Here is a 21034-nt window from a genome sequence, read left to right as displayed (position 1 = left end):
CCTCCACCATAGTTACAAGCCAGGCTTTCAGAAGCAGTTCTTTCATCTGCAGCGCTGGCTCTGCAGCAAAGCAGATCAAGGAGCTGATCTGGATTAAAACTCCAGCAAAGAAGTAGTTATTTTTAGCCCAAATCAGTTTCTTGACTAGTTTACCACAAGATTCCACCAACAGTTGTGCCCACATACTTCAGAGGGGCAATAAAATGGTGGGAAGAAACAAAGGCTAGAAGTCAAAAGAAAACAGTTGAAACCTGCATTACTCCTTAAATAAATGCTCATCGGATGGCCCAAGGTCACTCAGTAGACCAGTGAGTAATTCTGCTTTCTGTTTTGAGGCTGACACTTCCCAGCTTGTCTGGTCTCCCTCTGCCTGCAGGTTCCTCTCTCTTTGACCATGTGCAGAACCAAGACCACAAGCTTCAGCTTAGCCCTGTGGTCTCCTTTCCCCAGCCATATTCTTACTAGCCCATCTTCCAGGACTGCTAGCTTATAGACATATCAGCAGAGCACTCCTTGTCAGGCATATAGAAGAGAAACCTACACTGTGATTCTGGGATTGTCCTAAATAAATAACGGATTGTGTTATTTAGCTATTGCTTGCTGCCTGTACTGTGCAACTCTTAGAACGATCTTAAGCAGCTTATTTGTGTTCATATTAAAATCTTTGCTGCCCATTCTGATGTACAAGATGCAGGTAGCTAACCTCCATTATGTTCTTAAGCAGAATACAGGGGCATTTTGCTCTGCTCACAATTTGCTTATTCCAAGTTTGAGCAAAAGTCTGTATTCCCTTCCCCCAATGCCAAGCCATTCTCATCAAGCTGCCAGCACCAGTGTTTGTTGAGGCCTGGGGTGGTGGTTATTATTCTTCCTGTTCTGTGCTGTTTGATGTACCATAACATGCAGTGTCTCCAAAGCTAGATAATGCTGCCTTCCTGGCTCGCTTTACTTGCAGAGACCATGAGCTCTTTGTCTGAATCTGTCCTCAAGGCTGATAAAGGTTTTGGATTTCTCTTTCTTCTCCAAAAGCTCTTTATTTGACTACTTCTTCTCTTTTTTTTTCTTTTTTTTTTTTTTTTTTCCCCTACCCCTTATAGTGAGCTGGACTATTACGACTCTCCCAGTGTCAATGCCAGGTGCCAGAAGATCTGTGATCAGTGGGATAATCTGGGTGCCCTAACCCAGAAACGTAGAGAAGCCTTGGAGGTGAGACATTACAAATTGGACATTTGGGATTACATGGGCAGGTCATTTGTGGGAAGCAAGCTGCAGTGGGCACGAGCAAACAATTGCAGCTCTTTTGTGTGCTCCTTGAATGTCCTGGACTGTAAATGAGGGTTACGTTTCAGTGTATTTAGCCTGCTTTTCTTTCCCCTTCCAGCCCAATTATGGTGCCATTCGTTTGCTTGGGCTATTGATTTATTTCTACTTTTCTTCATTTTGTAATCTTATTCTGCTTGAAAAAACTGTCCTCCTTGTATTTCAAAGGACCTCACATTTTTCTCTCAGAGGAAAAAAATCCGTCCTGTGTGCAATCTCTTAACAGCAGAGAGACACTTACTGTAGTGCCATCCTGGGAACACCAAGGAGGTGTGAAAGGAGGGAGTAGCTCAGATAGCCCACATACCTATGTGATTATTCTTCTCTAACCTTCTTCCCTGATTTTCTTTATTTTTTGGTGCATGTCCAGAGGACAGAGAAGCTACTGGAAACAATTGACCAGCTGTACCTGGAATATGCCAAACGAGCTGCCCCTTTCAATAACTGGATGGAAGGGGCCATGGAGGACCTGCAGGACACGTTCATTGTTCACACCATTGAGGAGATCCAGGTACAGAGCAGTCATTTGCACCAGTCAGGCTGGGACAGAAAGAAGTCAAGGGGTCTCCTGGATTTTTAGTGGTGCTGAATTTGTAGGACATGTTTTGGAGCTTCTGCTCTAGTGAGTGAGCCTCAGCAAGAAAAACAAAAAGGAGTATGTTTTTCATTGATTTCAGGGTTTTGTGTTTTGGTTGTGGGTTTTTTTTTTTTTTAATCCATATGGGCAAAGCTTAGTGCTGCTCACAGGGTGTACAGGTCAGTTGTCCCATGTAGTATCGTGTCCAGGTCATTTGGTCCTATGTGACAGGATGTGCCATGATGGCAGTTGGTGAGCTGCCAGATGGCTTTCAGTGCTGAGCACAATAAATCTGAGAACTCTCCACTTTGGTGGTGGATTACCATTTGAAGTTAAAGTCTTCTTGCCTCCTGCAAGACAACAGAGACAGTTTCTCAGTTTGCCCCCTTTTGAAAGGGTGTTATGAAAGCAACTTGAGGTATCTACAAGGAATTTTCAGATCTTTGAGAGCAGGAATTACTCTTCCCTGGATTGCAGTGGGGACTTCTATTCCTCCTGCTTGATGGTCATATTGAAAGAATCCAAATCAGCTCTTTTCAGGAATGTCTGACAGCAACGTGACCTTCAGTGAGGCAGGGAATGGGAGACCAACAGGGGACACTATGCAGGCAGGGGGGCAGAAAGCGGGGGGTGAAATAGCCCTAACGTGGTATCAGCTCTGTTACTGAGCTGCTACTTGTTTTTTCCACCCTTACCTCCTGAACAACGAGGTTCATTAAGTCTTTATAATGCAGAACAAATCTGAGCAGCGTTTAAACACTTCCATCATCTCTTTGTGACTGTTTGCAGTATTTTTCCCAGCCCCTCAGACTTGCATTACATCTCTATGGCCACTGCAGCAGCTGCAAAGTAATGAGTCACCACGTAAGGAAGCAATTTTACAAAAAGTAGTTACAGTGTGTGTGTTGTAAGAGTCGTCAGTCATGTGGTTTACTTTCATTCCTTCTTCTGTCCACATTGTTCCCTCGATTGTCCCTACGCATACCACTCTGTCCCCCGTTCATTTTGCTGCATCTTTCCCTGCATTTGCTTCCCTAGTCTTGATCTTCCAGGCTTCTGGGATGGAGTACCTTAAAGGCCTGTAGAAGCAGTGAGAGATGAGCCAGGACCAATTGGCTTGTCAGCTGTCCACAAACTACCAGTGAGCATGCCCCACCGTCAGTCCTTGGAGCACAGTCTGGGCACTGCAGCAAGACGTGGAACAGAAAGGGCCTGTTGTATTCAGGGAGAAGGAGCTGTGTTTGAGCAGCAGGAGCATATGTTGCCTGTGCCAGTTTGTTGTTGGCTGGAAGACCTTCGCCTGCTTCTCGCTGACTCTGAGACTGAATCTGACTCTTAATATTCATCTGGAGTTATCTTGGGTGTCAAACTAGTATATACATAGTTAGAGAAGAAAAACATAGTGCATTTATACTAGTAAGTCATGACTGCTTTAAGGTAATGCTAGTAGTCAGATCTTCTTCGCAAAGGGGCTGGCAGGCAGTCACTGAGCAGTGTTGGAGAAATAGTTCCCCCTCAGTTATGAGCCAGAATTATTCCACCATTTTTTGGGATGTGATCTCTGTCACTGGTCAACATGGGACAAAAACAGAGGGAAAACAAGACTTCACATCATCTAACTACTTAAAACAGCCTGTTTAGTGATGCTCAGAGAACCTGTATTAGAGTAGCCTGCTTTGTATCCTGGGAATATGTAAGCTTTTACAGTCACTTCTGCAGGGATACGTTTGCTGAAGAGGCTGTTCAGTGACTAATGCTCTTACCCTCTCTTTGCTGCTCCTTCCTTCTGCAGGGATTGACCACAGCCCACGAACAGTTCAAAGCCACTTTGCCAGATGCTGACAAGGAGCGACAGGCTATTTTGGGAATCCACAATGAAGTCTCAAAGATTGTCCAGACATACCATGTCAACATGGCAGGAACAAATCCTTACACTACAATCACCCCACATGAGATCAATGGCAAATGGGAACATGTGAGTTCTTTACAACCTTGACAGTTAGTGCAGGAGGATGCTGCAGCTCAATCACTGGGGCCCCAGGAAGGAAGTGGATTATTTACTTTTCAGTTACTGTGTCATGCTTACTACTGAGATTTTTTTTTTTTTTTTTTTTTGGTCATTTGTTTCTGACTCAATTGCCATGTACTTGGAAAGTGAAGAGATCTTTCACATAAATGCCTAAGGGGTGTCAGATCCCTTTTACTTGCTATTTTTATAATGCAAGATGCTGAATTTAAAGCTTTGAGGTTTTCAGTCGCCAGCTGACCTGTCAAGCAAGTAAGTATGGCATGTGAGTCAGTACCCTTTTTCACTGGTCAACCCTTTGGATGTTTTATCTCCGCAGCCAAGTAGCCTTCCCTTGCTGTAATCCTAAAAGAGCAGCTACTCTTCATACCAGCTGTGCTGATGATTCTTACTACCAAATGAGATCACCAAAGTGAGATCTGAACAGGGTCCTGCAATTCAGTTAACAGGAACCACCAAAAACCCATGTAGTACATGGAAGCTGCTTCTGGTGTTCCATGGCCTGAGATGAGTTTGCAGCATGCATCCTATAGCAGATAGGATTCACATTCCATGAGCCTTCCCACTGTGTCCTAAACCATATGACTGCTTGTTTTCAGTGCAAACACCCTCTCCTCCCTTCTTTGCGGCAATTTCTACATTCACTCTACATGTGTGTTTCTACATATAAACTGTGCGCTTTGTCACTCTTTGCTGCAGGTGCGGCAACTGGTTCCCAGAAGGGATCAAGCCCTGATGGAAGAACATGCTCGCCAGCAGCAAAATGAACGGCTTCGTAAACAGTTTGGTGCACAGGCCAATGTCATCGGACCCTGGATCCAGACCAAGATGGAGGTAGGGCTTTGCACAGTTTGAAACAGTCTGTTTTCCTCTGTGATCTTCACTGATCTTCTTATCCTTGGTTGTTCTTGACCACTGGTAATGGTCATTCTTCCTTCAGCAAGAGAAGCTTTCATAGAAAATATGGCGAATATTGGAGAATCCCAAGACTGATATTGGTTACCAAAGTGCTTGTACATTTCTTCCCTAATGCTTTAATACAGAGATAAAAAACATGACTTAAAATGGGGAAAACTGGTATTTTCATAGAGTTGTGTTTATATGCAGCAAGCTAAAGACCCTACATCAGAAACATTTTATGTAATTGCTTTCACAGCAGTGGTCTTGATACGCATGAAAAAATAAATACAATTAGCATACCAAACATCAGTAGAGGAGACATATTTTTACGAAAAATCTTCTCTCTTTAGGTAAGATTTGAGTTAAAGTAATTGGAGCTGGTGAAATGGAAAACTGTGAAGCTATTGCTGATGGCAGGAACTGTAAAGAAGCGAGCAATTACAGAAATATGTCTGTATGAAGGGACTAAGACAGTGGTAGACAGTACATCAGAAAAAGAACCAGCTTGGTACATTACTAGCTTATGGTCTATAGTTTCGTTTTTTTTTTTTGTATCCTTGTATTAGACACATCTCCTGATTCACCTCACATCAAAAATGTTCAGGGCCCTGCTAAAATTTTTGCTAACACTGTCTCAGCTCATTTAAAGTGACTGCTCCATGAGATTTTTTTTTTTTTTTTTTAAGTCATCATCCTGCATGAGCATGAAATAGCTGCAATAAATGTCAAGCATGTTGAGACTTGTCCTTCCAATGAGGTCTAACTCCTTTGGTTTTGCTAATGCAGGAGATTGGCCGCATCTCAATAGAGATGCATGGGACCCTGGAGGACCAGCTCAACCACTTGCGGCAGTATGAGAAGAGCATTGTGAATTACAAACCAAAGATTGACCAGTTGGAAGGAGACCACCAACAGATCCAGGAAGCACTTATCTTTGACAACAAGCACACCAACTATACCATGGAGGTAACAGTTTTGGCAGCAGATCAGATAGCCTCATCTGCTGTGGCTGGTTAACGTCAGCCACATCTAACTCTGGCAACATGTTGTGGTTCTCAGGAAAATGCAGAGCTTGACAACGTGGCCAAGCGTGCAACAACATGTCACTGAAATTCTTTTTTGCCTTGCTGTACTTTATGCCAACCCATTCCAATGTACTTCCAAATATAGACAGTAGAAATAACCTGAATGAGATCAACAGTATTGCTTGAAAAATCGGCTGGTTTCGTTTCTCCTGCCATCAGATTGTGGCAGCGTTTTAGCTGGGATTAGAAAGACCAGAGGAGTGCTGGTGATTTTGAACTGCCAAAGCCTGGTAGAAGAAAAGAGTCCAACAAAAGCTTTTTAAAATCAGAGTCTGGCTTTCCGTTGACATGAGGTTTCTTGGAAGCAATCTGAGTTCGACGTGGGTCCAGCAGAACACAGACAGGCTTTGAAACTTGTCTTTTGGTTTCTGGCCAGCGCTCCGTTAAGCAACAGCAGAGTCTGTGGAGCACCAGTGTCTTCCAAGGGCTGTGGTTTGTTTATTTTCTTGGTAAGGGCAGTTTTCTGCCCAACTAAGTCCTAGAAGCACTGGGTTTGATTATCATTTGTGTTAAAGGCCCCTAATATTTTGCCTTGACAAGACAAAGGGACTTTGCAACAGAATCAAGATCTTCTTAAGATCAGGAATTGGCCTCCTCAATATTTTTTTCAGTCAAAATTCAGATTTTAAACACCTGATTTGCCTATGCTGCAGATGAGAAGGAAGTTTTTCTGAACAAATGGACTTCTAGTGACTTGGCCACCAGGATCATTTAATTTGTAACAAGTAGCTCATTCAACCCACTGGCTTCAGAGGCAGAAGAGCTACTTTTCAGTTTAAAAATTGTCCTGTCCTCTTTTTTCAGCATATCCGAGTTGGGTGGGAGCAGTTACTAACAACAATTGCTAGAACCATCAACGAAGTGGAAAATCAGATTCTGACCCGTGATGCCAAAGGAATCAGCCAGGAACAGATGAATGAGTTCCGAGCTTCTTTCAACCATTTTGACAGGGTAAGTCAGTGCTGGCTGCAGCAAAAACAAGCAGTCGCTACGATAAAACTAGATCAAGAGAAGACATTTCATTCTTAAAGACACCACTCCTTGGAGCAGTCATTCCTGTGAAGACTGCTAAGTGATCATTAGGCTGGGAGGAGAAATACACCTTCACAGGAAACTGCGAAGTTTCTTGATAAAGCCAAAGTATGGAAAAATTTGAAGGCTTGTTTAGGAAATCAGACATTTGCCCCATCTTCTCCAGAGAGCAAATTATCTTGATTTATTAAATTCTTTGGAGCAGCTGTCCTCTACTCTGATATACCCTCACATAAACCTGAATTGAAGAAACCAGTATTGCTCTTATATGGAGCGAACAAAATGATCTATACACACCACAGCATTGCACTAAACTCTGACATAAAGCCTGCCTTGCCTTACTGTGGGAATACATGCCAAGGCACTAATAAGTGCAATAAGAAAGGAATTTCTTAAAGGAAATTCTCCTCCCCTCAATTTGCCAGCCTGTCTGCAGCTCTTCCTTCTACAATCTGAATCACAAAGGTGTCATACAGGGAAGCAGAGACAGCAGCCCAAGCCTGAAAGCAGCTCTATTATCAACCCCTTCAATGTCATCTGGAAACCCATGAGCAGCCTGCAGAGACACTAAGTCGGTGATGCAAATGTTGGTGGCTCTCCACCGCTTGCTGCAGCAGTCACACTGTTTGAAAGGTCTGCAGAGAAAAGGGCTGCAAGCCTGCCCTCAGAGATCAGCAACACTTTGAGGCTATTTCAGCCCTTCTTTATCTGCCTGAGAGAAACAAAAACCATTACTTTTCTTAGCACTCTGAATGATAATGCAGAGTGAATGTGAGTTTCCCATCTTCAACTGTGTATTTGATTTATGAAGGCTTAATGCTGACTTTAAAAGCTGTTTTTTTGAGAAAAGTCACTTGGAGTTGGCCCCACCATCCTGTCTGTAGCTTCCTTGATCTGGCCAGAGATGGTGGCGGCAGGCAGGGGCTCTTCAGTGCTTGGGGGTTGTCTTGAGGTAAAGTTCTGCAGGGTGGATGGTATTCTCAGTTCCTGTGGTAGCTCGTGTACAGTTTGATGGGTACATCCAAACACCGGGGAAGCGAGCAAAGGGAAGAGCAGCTGCAAACCGTGTTGAGCTGCGCTTTACAGCAATGCTGTTTGCAGAGCTGAGCACTTGAAATAGGCCTAGCAGTCAAAGCTCCACCTCATGCGCAGGTCTTAAATACAGCCATAACACTGCTCCCCTGAGCTTCAGCTGGTTTTCCTAGTCTGTTCCTGGGATGCCCTGACAGCTAAGCTTCCTTGGGTGTGTTGCCAAACATATGTGCCCTCACCTACTCCTTTAGTGAGATGTTTGACTAGAAGATTAAGGCAATGCTTCCCACTGCCTCTGCCTGCTTACCTGCACTCCAGGTTACTAGTAAAGCACAGGGCTTCTGGCACCATGGATAACAAGCAATGATGCAAGTAATTCACTTGGGAGATGGAAATCTTGAGGCTTCTGAGCATTGACTGTTTTTGTCATTCAAATGCTCTCAAGATGTGATGAGCGCTCTGAGAAGGAACTGTTCCAAGAGCATTTTTAGCACATCCTGAAATGTCATTGTGATATCTAATGTTGTGCACTTTTTATTTTTCTTCCCTGTCTTTCTATCTGCATGTCATTCTTCCTCTCCCTCTCTCCTCACCCACTGCATGGTGCACCTGTTTGTTGTCCTTCCACCTCCCTTTGATCTCCTCTGTGTCTCCCTTCCTTCTGCCCCACACCATCACCCCACTGGCACTGCATGTCCTGCTGCCTCGCACACCGCATAACCAGGACCACTCCGGCACACTTGGCCCTGAGGAATTCAAAGCCTGTCTCATCAGCTTGGGTTACGATATTGGAAACGATGCACAGGTACTGAATGCTAATGGTGAACACAGACAGATGTTAAACTGTGAAAAAATAACAGTTTTTTCCTTTCTTTTCTTGTTTGTCTTAATCCATCTGTCATTGCTGTTCTTGTGTTTGACTATATATACATCACTTTCCTATACCACTTCCTCTCTAAATGTGCTTTGGTATCCTTTCTTAATTCCCTAATTGTTTGTCTTGGGAGAATTTCTTCTATGTCTTCAAACTATTCTATTTACTTCTGTGTCACTTAATGCTTCTTTTCTTGTTCATTCCTCAATCTGTCTCACTTGATATCTTCATTTTTTTTATCATCAATATGTTCCGTGTGTGTAAATTGTTCCATGTCCAAAACCACCTTTGCTTCTTCATGATTTCATAAATTACCTTTCCTCTATTGTTCTTCATTGTCCTTTATATCCTTCCGTCCATTTCTTCCCTGCTGAAAATCATTCTTTGTAATGTCTCCTGTGGGTTCATTTCTCCCTGGATTGGTCTCCCTTTTTTTTCTTGGCTTTTTCCATCTTTGCGTCAATCCCTGTAGAAGAAGACTGGTATGATGGATTGTGAAGATTTCCGAGCCTGCCTTATCTCCATGGGTTACACTATGGTAATGTAGAACCCTCTGTCACTCCTGTTTAAAGTGATTCTTGTAGGCACCTTCAAAAATAAAGAGAGAATGTGTCATGAATCAAGGTAAATACAGCTGTATTTTCCAGAATTTATCATCAATGGATGTTAAATCTAGTATTAGTTGTACATGTAAAATTCTTGTCTCACAGCAGTAGCTGAAGATAAAAAAATGGAAATAATTGTCTAATTCCTATTTATTTCAAATAAGAATTACATTTATCAAACTATGTAGCTACAAGTGGAAGAAACAATAAACTTGCTTGTGTTGGTACCTGCACTCTGCACAGCACACAGCCTCCCAACAGCCTCCCAGCCCTAACTATCAGTGGAGCTCATCTGGAAGTAGACACAACCTGATTTCTGAATACAGTCCAAGACTGTTCCTCTCATTCCTACCATTTGTTTAACATCTCTCTTCTTGTACATGTAAGTTCAAGGTCCAGTCATATTCCCTGTAGCTTTTCTCATACCAGAGTTACCTACACATTCAGAACAGGAACCTGTGGCACCTTGAGAGGCACAATAACTAACAGGAAGAACTTCACCAAAGACTGATGGTCATCAAAGGGCAGAAGAGCATAGTGCAAAAACATTCAGCTATGCTCTCAGTACCTCTGCTCCTGATGTCAGGCAAAGCAGTGTTCATTCATCTTATCAGCCCAGCATAAATACAGACTCTTCAGTGTAGCGTGCCAAGCCACAGTAACATTTGATTAGATACCTTAATTACTCTTGAAGGTAGACTGTTCTAGATGTGTTAGAAGAGCCTGTTCCCAGGAGAAGACTCAGGTCTGCTCTCGTCCTTACCTGAGGAAGAAGGAGTCCCAGAGAGGAGAACAGATGATCTTCTGTTTATATGAAAGAAAAAAAAAGGGATGGGGGGGCAGAAAACTAGACTACAGGGTTTTGGCTTCTGTAGCAAACTTCTCTGTAGGATCTTCCCTGTAAATGCTTCTTCCCTAGCCCACTCCGGATATGTAAGTCCTTCTTTCCAAAGCCTGTCTTGTTAAGATGAACCAGATACTATTTAAGACCCCAGAGACATTTCTTCTGGTGGTTTCTGTTCTGGCAGCTGAAGAGAACTGTAAAAGTTCTCTTTTAGTAAATGAAAGTAAAAGTATTTGAAGAATGCAGATCTTCAAATATTGATACAGACATCTAGCACAACATGTATTAAAGAGAAATTTGTGTCTTCCCTTGAAGTCTGTGTGATATTGTTCCCTGATAGGAGCATTGTCCTAGAGCTAGATGGAGCTGGATGCTGACCTAGGGCACAGCTGAGAATATTTTATTCCGAAGGACAAATGAGTGGGAAGTGTTCGTACATAGCAGCAAGCTAAAAAAGAATATCCTGATAAAAACAACAGAAGCGGTTTCTATTTGGCTTTGTTTTTCTAGCTGCAAGATATGCTGCTGAACAGTTTCTCCCCACTTTCATACCACTGCTGCCCAAATGTCCAGGCTTATGTTATGCTCTTGTCCTCCAGGGAGAGGCCGAGTTTGCCCGCATCATGAGCATCGTTGACCCTAACCGCTTGGGTGTAGTGACGTTCCAGGCCTTCATCGACTTCATGTCCCGGGAAACAGCAGATACAGATACTGCTGACCAGGTTATGGCTTCCTTCAAGATCCTGGCTGGAGATAAGGTGAGGCTCCACACCTTCCTTTCCTGCATCTGCATTGCTCCTGCTTTCCTTTTGCTCTCTTGTGGCAAGGAGAAAGTGTTGAGGGAAGCACTCTCTAGTGTGGAGGGGATTTTGACAGGAACACTGTGCAGTGCAGGGGAGTGCAAGGCTAAAGTGTGGGTTAATGAGCAGCCTGCCAAGGCACTTGAAAGTCCTTTTCAGCTGTCAGTCAGAACTATGCTGCCCACTCATGCTTTAAATATTTAATTAAGAGCTTCGTTGCAATTTGTTATTTTAAAATGTACTAACAAATTCAACAGATGGTTCTTGATTAGTCTTGACAAACTATTAATTGCTGAGAGCTGTAAACTTGAGATGATCTTTGTCAGATATACATGTGTCACTATCAGTTGTTATACAATCAATAGTAGATTTTCATTGAGGATATGTTGTATCTCCAATAAGAGCACCTTCTAATCATAGAAATTGGTTGAAAGTAGGAAAACTCATAGGTTGATAGTAAAAGTATTCATTTTCTAAATTTGCTGCATCAGTGGAACCAGCTGATAAAAAAATTATGTAATCTTATTTTTCTTGTATAACAAGGCCGACTAACCTTTTACGTAATTGAAAAATAATATGTACATGTAATATTAATATATCTCTCTGTTTGCTAATGATTTTATTGATCTCACTTGAAATGTGGGATACCATTACTCAGATAGTAATGAGTTACCCTTAAAATTCAGTACTGATTTCCATGTTTCACTAATAAACTTTCCTGTGATATAGAAACACATGATATCCATCCTTTAGGCATCTGCCAGACTGAAACCAGTCCTATTGTCTTTCAAGGCCTGAAAATTCCAGATTATTCAGATAAGCTAATCGCTGTATAAATAGGTACTTTTGGATACAGTATTACTTATTAACTTGTATACTCTGTACAGTACATTAAATATACTTGTCAGTGTTTAATGCACTCTAGTGACTATCACATGAATCAGACAGTATTTCATTATGAAGAAAAATGCCTCTTACTCACTCCAGTCATTAAACTGAAAGGCGGGGAGCGGGGAAAGAATAAAAAGTCACAGGAAAGGGAGAGAGATGGTGTGAAACCTGAACCATTATTCAGGCAACTGCAAATGCCCATGAGTCAGTCAGCTAAATACAACATGCTGGTTAGCAAACAGGCAGTTACTGTTACCTACTTCATGGAATGAAGCCAAGCTACCCCACCTCAGCTCACTGAGCCTTCAGAAGCCAAATTTACACAGGTTTTGTTTGCTTATTAAAAATGTCTGTGTGGAAGGCAAGGATTGTTGGGGGAACTGTGGAAGCAATACAAAGTGTTTGTTTATCTGCTGCCTGCGTTGGTGCCACCATCCAGAGCTAGTGGGGATGGCTCCCATCCTTGCTCTGAATAGAGGGAACGCAAGGCCAACTGTACCATGGGCTGCATCAAAAGGAGCGTGGCCAGCAAGTCAAGGGAGGTGACTCTGCCCCTCTGCTCTGCTCTGCTCTGGTGAGACCCCACCTGGAGTCCTGTGTCCAGCCCTAGAGCCCTCAGCACAGGAAACACATGGACCTGTTGGAGAGGGGCCAGAGAAGGTCACAAAGATGATCAGAGGGCTGGAACAGCTCTGCTGTGAGGACAGGCTGAGAGAGTTGGGGTTGTTCAGCTTGGAGAAGACTTCAGGGAGACCAGACTGTATTGCAACCTTTCAGTACTTAAAAGGGCCCTCTGGGAAAGATGGGGACAGATGTTTTATCAGGGCCTGTAGCGACAGGACAAGGGGTAATGGTTTAAAACTGAGAGAGGGGAGATTCAGGCTAAATGTGAGGAAGCAATTTTTTACAGTGAGGTTGGTGAAACACTGGCCCAGGTTGCCCAGAGAGGTGGTAGGTGCCCCATCCCTGGAGACATCCAAGGCCAGGCTGGACAGGGCTCTGAGCAACCTGATCTAGTTGAAGAACTCCCTGTTCATTGCAGGGAGTTGGACGAGATGACTTTTGAGGGTCCCTTCCAACACAAACCATTCTATGATTGTAACACCCAAGCAGCATAAGCAGCTGCTACCTCTTGCCAGTAAGGGACAGTATTGAAATGACATTTCTGCTTCCTCCCATTTCCTTCAGCAGGAACTCCACAGTCTTACACCAACACCTTACTTACCTTCAGTTCTTTTCTTTAGGCATGCCAGCATCTCTCCTGTGAAAACCATCTTTCTCTCTCTGTTGTAAAAGCTATTTTCTTGGACAAATGGTGGGGAGAGTGACTGCATTTCCTCCCAGGGTGTGTGTGCAGAAACCTCCACACATGGGTGTGCAGTGCTAGTCTAGTTGTTGTGGTCCTGTCCCTGACGGTTGTCTGCAGCACTGGAGGAGCAGGGTGTTGTTGTCACTCTATGAAAGGTCAGTTTTCTGAAAGTAACAATCACCTTATCGTTTGTCCTCATTGCAGAACTACATCACTGTGGATGAATTACGACGGGAACTGCCTCCTGACCAAGCTGAATATTGCATTGCTAGAATGGCACCCTACAATGGCCGTGACGCTGTACCCGGTGCCCTGGACTACATGTCCTTCTCCACGGCACTCTATGGCGAAAGTGACCTTTAACTTTTTTCTGTCCCACCACACGCTCCCTCCCCCCTCCCCCGTCCAACACACCCTTCTTTCTCTTTGCAAAGCAGCCTCTGCTCCGCTCTTTTTTGTGTTTCCCTGTTTTGCTTCAGATAACAGATCACATTTTTTAAGTGGGGAGGAGGACATTGACATGGCACCACCTACCTTGCCCTTGAAGTGACAGTTTACAAAATTATTTTGTGCAAAATAGCTACGTTTTAAAAAGAACAGACATATTTTATTATAGAAAAAGGTATTTTTCTCCACCAGATTGAAACTTAAAAGGAAAATATTAAAGTATTGCACCAAATATTTTTTGTTGTGACATAGAAAGTCAAGCACAATGTTACATTCCATCCTTTCCAAAAGAACCAAACAACAACAAGATGCCACTTGTTCTGTTAACTTTTACATTTGTGTATGTCTCTTAGCACATTTATCTTGGGAGGGGGGAAGGCACACAAGTGCATGTGTTTGCTGGTTCACTCATTTCATGAAAATATTTTATGATAAACTTTTGAAATTGCTGTGTTTTCTAGGGAAAAAATAATGTACACAGCTCATGTTTTCATATTTAATTAAAAATACAATATGCCTCCTATGTTTATCAGTGCACAACTTTTTTTGTTGCTGAGAGTTGTCTGGTTTCAGAACATGAAGCTTGAGAGCTGATAACTTTGATATTGCTTGTCACAAACCATATTAAAAATTTCTTGTGATAACAACTCTAGACTTTATTCATTTGTATAGTAAAATTGTTTAAACCTATTTAGTTAAAACAACAAACATGATTAAGAGAATCCAAAATTAATGGGTTTTTAATTGAAATTACAATACTTTCAAGGTAAACTTCCCCCCTTAACCTTGTAATTATTTTCAAATGATGTTGAAATTTTCACAGCTTTATATGACCACTTTAAATTAATGACTTATGTAGTTATTAACCATCTCTGATACACCCACCTCTCTATAAACAATATTCTTGTTATTCCTTAAAAAACAGCTGTTATGGTTTAAGGCAAGGCGGCAATAAACCGTGGCAGACGCTCTCCGTTATCCCCTTTACCTGCCACCACCCCTTCCTTTAGATCGGAAAGATGGTAAGAAAGATACGGGGAAAGGAAGAGAGACTTAGATTTCAAGTTGGAGAGTTTTAAGGGGTTTTACTAAAGCTACTAATAAATAGAGAATATATATACAACATATACAAAACCAATCTCAAGTGCTCGATGTGGAGTTGGCATCACTCCAGCAGCAGAGCTGGGTGTGCGGAGCTGACGGCTCCAGCAGCTCAGGCCCCTGGAAGTCATGGGCAGGACTTCGCAGCAAACCAGAACCTGGTTGCAGGGATGCAGGGCCTGAGGCCTGCAGATCACAGGCAGACAGACAGACAGGGTCCTCTCTAGATGCCGGCCATGGTTGAAGAGAGCGTGACCCTCGTGATCGCTCACATATATAGGGGGTATGCCGATTATGCGATGGAATACTTCCATTGGTCAGTTCTAGTCACCTGTTCCATCCACCCCTCCTCAAACACGCCCCTCTCTCAACGGAACGTGGGAAAACTTATCAGTCTTTCTTAGCTACCATAGTAATAAATCTAAACACAAGCTTCTTCAGCATTCCATTGGTCTCTTATCAGCACCGAGCGCAGCATCCTAGGAAAAATATGCAGGCTAAAACTCAGAAAACTACAGCCACCTAGAAGAACTTAGCTGAAAGAAAAATCCCTAAAAGAGAACCGGTCTTGTTTTTAACAAAATCAGGACACCAGCACAGAATTAGTTACTAGATCTGTGCTAACAACCAACCACCATGTCTTGAACCACCTATGAAAAACTCCTCCACTGTTCCATGCTCAGCATTGAATATCTCACTGCTTTTGATATCACGTCTTCTGACATTATAAATTCTTCCAAACACATCAAGATCATCTCTATATTGGACATTGAAAAGAAACCAGTCTTCAGAACAACTCCTTTGGGACCTTCAATGAATCAGAAAGTAAACACATGCACGCACGTGCCTGAAATTCGAAGAGAACCAGCTAGCCCGTCCCAGCCATCTCCTGTCACCAGTGTATTTCCTGCCATCCCACAATTTTCTTGGGAAACAGAGTTAGTAGCAAAAATACTCATTAGTGCTTCATGACCTGTTTTGAGTGAGTGTTTTTTAGGTATAGCCACATATTGCTGCCTCTAGCCCAAAAAGCAGTTTTTGTTTTGAATTAACAAGTGCAGGAGCAGACAGTTCCTATGTAGATTCACAAGAGGGTCCTACAGCTCTTGGTAGCATTGTCCTCTGTTCTCCAGGGCAGAGCTAAAACCCAAGGAAGGCATTGTACATGGTTTATTCCTGACTGTGAGTGGGACACAATAAAAATCACAGCAGTGTGTTGTGATGTCTCCCAAGCTGACAGTATCTGCATACTCTGTCTGGGAGAAGGGATGCTAACGTCTGCTACCATGCTTCTTCCAGGAGACACCAAGGTCTGTGTTCCCCTGTTCGGTGGGTAACCTGTTCACAGAGGATACACAAATGAACACCATTGAGCTTCATACATAGACAAAGCCAGGCTGTACTCACTGTAGTTTGTTTTCAAAGGTTGAAGCAGAGACAGTTCAAGTAATTTACATAGGTAATTGCTGTGTTAACGAGTGCTGGAGTTGAGCTGAAGCAGAGTTTCCTGTGTCGCAGCCCATGATACCGAGAGCCCTGGAGGAGCCAATATGAACTGTGAGTAGTGTAGGACTTGCAGCTGCAGCAGTATTTAATCCATTTGTAAGCTCCTCTATAGGCCCATTTTCAGCTAGATCACTACTGTGTTGCTACAAATAGCACTGGCCTCTTCAAAGATATGGCGTGCTGATTCCGTTACCATTTTAATGTATGTAACATAGGTTATTTGTTTTAGAACTAAAACATCAGAGGGGATAAATACAGGCATGAGTGGATAACCTATATGGAAGTTTGCCTCAGAGCATCCATTGGCCTTGCCTTGGTAACCCTGTTTCCCCTTCCACAGTAGCTGCCCTGTCCTTGATTTGCTGCACCTGGAAAAGGACATCTGCACTGTCAAAACAATTGACGTTTTCTGTGGGTTGTAATGATGCACTTTTTTTGGTGCATTTCTTAAAATTGAAACAGTAATACTGGGGTGGGGGGAAATACCTGTTGGGGTATTGGATGACCGCTGTCTGGCAAAAAGACCCATGTTATTTTGAAATAGAGCTGGAAAAAGAGAATAGGTGCACCTTAGGCCCAGGTCTGCTACTGCTATGAGAATGGAGCCAAATTATTTGGAATGATCCCAGTGACAGTGCTCTGAAAGCTTATTCTTGGAGATTCCATAAGTCTTTACAAAAACTTTGTACTGATGTGCTAGTTTGACTGAAAATGGGTTAACTTTCTTCATGGACTTAGAAACCTTTCTTTTCCATAGCTAGCATGCTCATTATTTGGACTTAGTTTGAGAACAAGAGATAACACAGAGCACGTGTTTTTAACTGCTCTGATCTGAGAGCCAAGGACACTCTGAGTGCTCTGCCCACAGGTGTGAGGCATCGAGGAAGGGGGCCAGAGCTTGACTGACACCCAGACTGATCAATAAGATAGTTCCATCCCATTAGCATCATGCTTTCTCTCTCTCTCTGGGGCACAGCCAGGGAAGTTTCAGTTGGGACATTTAGCCCGGCCTTTTGCCGTTTTGCAGAGGCCTCTGGGCTTTTCTGCCTTTTTCCTCTCTTTTCTCTCTCTGGGATCAGCTTTGGGACCAGGTGCTGCTTTCCTGGGACTGGCTGCTTAGCATGTTCGTGAGGAATTGCCTTGAGTATCCTTTATTTCTATTATATATATATTTACCAGTGGTGTATTAGTATTTTGTTATTTTATTAAACTGTGTTTAGCTCAATCCAAGTTTCTCCCTTCCCTTTTGATTCTCTCCCCTATTGAGGGGGTGGGGAAGGGGGTGAGCGAGCAGTTATCGTGGTTGTATTGCTAGCTCGGGTTGAACCACGACAGCTGAGCTGTGGCAGTGTTGCACCCTGTGACAAGGTTTCACACAGAGCCCCAGCTGAGTGCAAGTATTCCTGGGTTTATGAGACAGAGAGAGAATAGGTGGCTTTTCCCTGCTCACACCACAAATTGGTGGCAGTGTGTGAGCTCCAGCCATGCTAACGTTGCTCCACTGGCACTACAACGCTGCATTCTTTGTTGAAGTTGAGATGTTAACAGCACCAGAAAGGCCTTGCCTGTGCTTCTGTGTAGTTCAACAGAGTTCAAAATTTTGGCAGCTTGTGTGTCTGAAATTTTAGGCACATGTGCTGGTATTTCATCTGCTTAGGTGGCACAGCCTTTGATGAATGGCTAGATCTTATGTGACCTGGTCTCTCCCTCTAGGCTGTAGATAAAGCCTTCCTATTCCCCTGCCCCCGAGGAGGAGCGCTCAGACGGACGCTGCAACACATTGAACTCACACATACGCAGCACAAGACGTATCTTGCAATCATGTGGTCTAACAGTCCTCAGCAGTTGGTATGCTGAAATTTGAAACCAGTTTTTTGTTTTAGGCTCATGGTTTTGCATCTAACATGCCGTTCTTTAGCCAAGTCCTGACATCAGCCCTGATGAAATTTGTCTCTGGAAGCAGCTGTTTGGAGCTCAGTGACTGCCCCTTCCCCTGCCAAGAACAGAAGCGGATAATCTGCTACACATCTCCCATTCAGGGATAAGCTGTTTTCATCAGTCTGCCATACTCACTATTTTCAGGCATGGAAACTGAAATAATGCTTTCCCAAAAAATTAACCATTTTCCTTTCACGGCTGCTTTGGCTGCTAACATCTCAGTACCTGCCCCTGTATGACTGTCTGACAGTACAGGGGCAAAAAACACATCAGTGCTTAGACAGTATGGGCCTGTCTTAGACAATATGTCTGTCATTCTCTGATTCTATGTTGCCTGCCAGAATGTCAATCACATTTCCCAAAGCCTCTCAAGGCTATATTGTGACTGTTGCATGTCTTCACTGCTGCCAGCATCTGGTTTGGGAGCAGAGGCGCCGAGCCAGGAGTCTCAGAAGACAATGAAAGAAAACTGGTCTGCAAACTTGAATGAACTTGGTTTCAAAGAAGTATTCATACATCTACAGAGGATCCATCCAGCTGAATCAGTCTGACTGGATTTATCAGGCCATTAACAGAGAGGGAGAGGAAGAAAGAAGGTGACTGTAATGGCTGGGAAAAGGAACAGCTTGAACTAAAATTACTTCGTCAGGAAAGGAGAAGGCAGCTATGATTTTGAGATCGTAACAAGAAAATGATTTTTACAACATTACTTGCACTACAGATGCTGTGGCAGGACAGATTCCCCCTGCCCCTGTAGCAGCCAGGTACTAAGAAAGCTTAATCCTGTTGAATTAATCAAACTGCTGGGTAACTCTGGCTATTGAAAGAGTTGCCACTGTGTAAACCCTTAAAATCCATTGCATTAGCTCTAAGCTGCTGGGAAAGTCTTAGCATAATAAATAACCTAGATTAAGAAAGTATAGGGCATATCCTGAGACAAACACGTAACCAGAGCATTCCCCAGCATGCACTGAGAAAATGCATTCTGCAGTCAGTAGAGAAGACAGCCATTGCGAGGGATAAAGATGGATGATTAGCTCTTGTACAGGGAAAGATGCTCTATAAGGCTAGTTTAGGTAGATTTAAATCTCAGCAATTTAAGCCCACTGAAAATGTAAGAAGAAAACTTATGTTTCTACCTGCTGAGGACTTGCAGCCAGTATAGACTATACATTTCACCAATAAAATATTAAAATGGATTCCTCCCCTGTCTCCGGACACCAGACAACAGTCAGGAAATAGTTTCTCAGTTTTGTTCTCTGCTTTGATCTCTGGGACATATATGCATGAAAATACATTGGTAGAAACTACACTACATCCCATAGCTGTCTTACCTCTTACCTGCAAGTTTGTTTACACCTTCTTGCTCTTTGTCAATCAGTCACATCCCAGTGACCTAGCAAGCACTCAGGCAAAATACCAAGAAGGACCTCTAGCTATTGCAATACCTCAGTGACCCTGCTCCTCATACTGTCTGGAAAAACATGATCTCTCACCACTGCTGTAGGAAACATCTAGTCTTATTCTCACTGTGCAGATGAAGAAGCACATGGGGGAAAAGAGCTAGATCTCACTAGAAGGTAGAAATATGAAGCCTATATTAAAAATTGCAATCCAAGCAGTTTCTGCTCAGCTGCTGCCCAAATCTGGAGGTGTTGCTCACTAGGCTTTTCCCTGTTGCACCTAAGCCTTCTCTGCATGCTCACATTTCTGTTTTGGAGTAGGCCTGGAACGGGCCATTGAAACAACTGGACATGTGGGCCCCTGTGACAGTTCCCATCAGGGCTGGAGCATTCCCCTGACAAACATCCCACATCACCTGGGGCCACAAACCTCACCCCGTGTACAAAAAGCAGTACAAACCAGCCAAACTGGCTGCCTTATTTTCAAAGCCACATGGTGGGTTTGCCACTCATTTGCTAAGAGCATAATTGCCTAAAAGATCTTCACATAAGGAGAATTATAAAAGTTCAAGGCTTCATCCTTCCTCAGGCAATCCCCACCTCCCATCACTACACCCTAACCAGCATCTCCCCAGCCTCACTTGTCTGTGAAATAAAGAATAAGCATCAAGCAATAAGGGGGAAAGCATGAACCCGTATCCTCATGGTTTGGGCAATCAGTTTGCAGGAGGAATGCTGTGTTTCATTCCCTGACAGAGACGTTTTTTAGGTATTTTCAGGTAAACAGTCAAAGGATAAAATACAGAACAAAGGCTCATGGTGGGAAACAGAGCCTAGTACACCTCTCCCAGCACCCCAGCCATTAGGTCTGCCCTGAAACTTGCTCTCCCTCAGATACCTGCTCCACAGTGATGCCACTTGAATGAGAGGAGCCTACCTCCTCCACCACCACGGGCTCAGCCTGTGGTCAGGGCACTCTGTGGGAGCCCGAATCTTCAGTCAGAGGAAGACAGCAGACCCAAGCCTCCAGAGTGATGGACATTTCATACAATAGACTATTTTACAAAAGGTAGCTGTGGGTCTCGACATGTCTTTTGGCAACTAAAGAAAAGAACAAGTCTTAGTTAGTCCTCACTAGAAACAGATGTTGGCACTTTCATTTGAGACAACTCTGAGCTGTGGATCCCAAGCGGAACAAGGCTTTGGTTTCCCAGCTGCAGGCAGGTGTGTACGTGCTGCGCAAGGGCAGGACATTAAGACCTACATCTCTCATCACTGCTTCCCAGCAGCTCCTCATTCACTCACTAGCACGTGGACATTTTTGGTCCCCAGGTGTAAAGTCTC

General features: G+C 43.4%; 1 protein-coding gene across 6 annotated transcripts in view; it reads left to right on the top strand.

The window, feature by feature from the left end:
- ACTN1 (actinin alpha 1) overlaps positions 1 to 14389 on the top strand; it is a 90201-nt gene extending 75812 nt beyond the window's left edge. For 2 of the 6 annotated variants that reach the window (XM_065064367.1, XM_065064366.1), the window contains exons 13-22: positions 1098 to 1206; positions 1691 to 1831; positions 3690 to 3872; positions 4623 to 4757; positions 5610 to 5789; positions 6713 to 6859; positions 8697 to 8777; positions 9319 to 9384; positions 10895 to 11053; positions 13500 to 14389. In XM_065064367.1, coding sequence (XP_064920439.1) covers positions 1098 to 1206; positions 1691 to 1831; positions 3690 to 3872; positions 4623 to 4757; positions 5610 to 5789; positions 6713 to 6859; positions 8697 to 8777; positions 9319 to 9384; positions 10895 to 11053; positions 13500 to 13658 — 1360 coding nt within the window. In that variant the 3' untranslated portion in view covers positions 13659 to 14389. The remainder of the gene's footprint in view (positions 1 to 1097; positions 1207 to 1690; positions 1832 to 3689; positions 3873 to 4622; positions 4758 to 5609; positions 5790 to 6712; positions 6860 to 8696; positions 8778 to 9318; positions 9385 to 10894; positions 11054 to 13499) is intronic. The other 4 variants (XM_065064368.1, XM_065064369.1, XM_065064371.1 and 1 more) reach the window with 2 other exon arrangements.
- The last annotated feature ends 6645 nt before the right edge of the window (positions 14390 to 21034 follow it).

Source organism: Columba livia, chromosome 5 (genome assembly GCF_036013475.1).
Source record: "Columba livia isolate bColLiv1 breed racing homer chromosome 5, bColLiv1.pat.W.v2, whole genome shotgun sequence".
In the NCBI taxonomy this organism is placed as follows: Eukaryota; Metazoa; Chordata; class Aves; order Columbiformes; family Columbidae; genus Columba; species Columba livia.
This window is presented reverse-complemented; position numbering and strand designations above follow the sequence as displayed.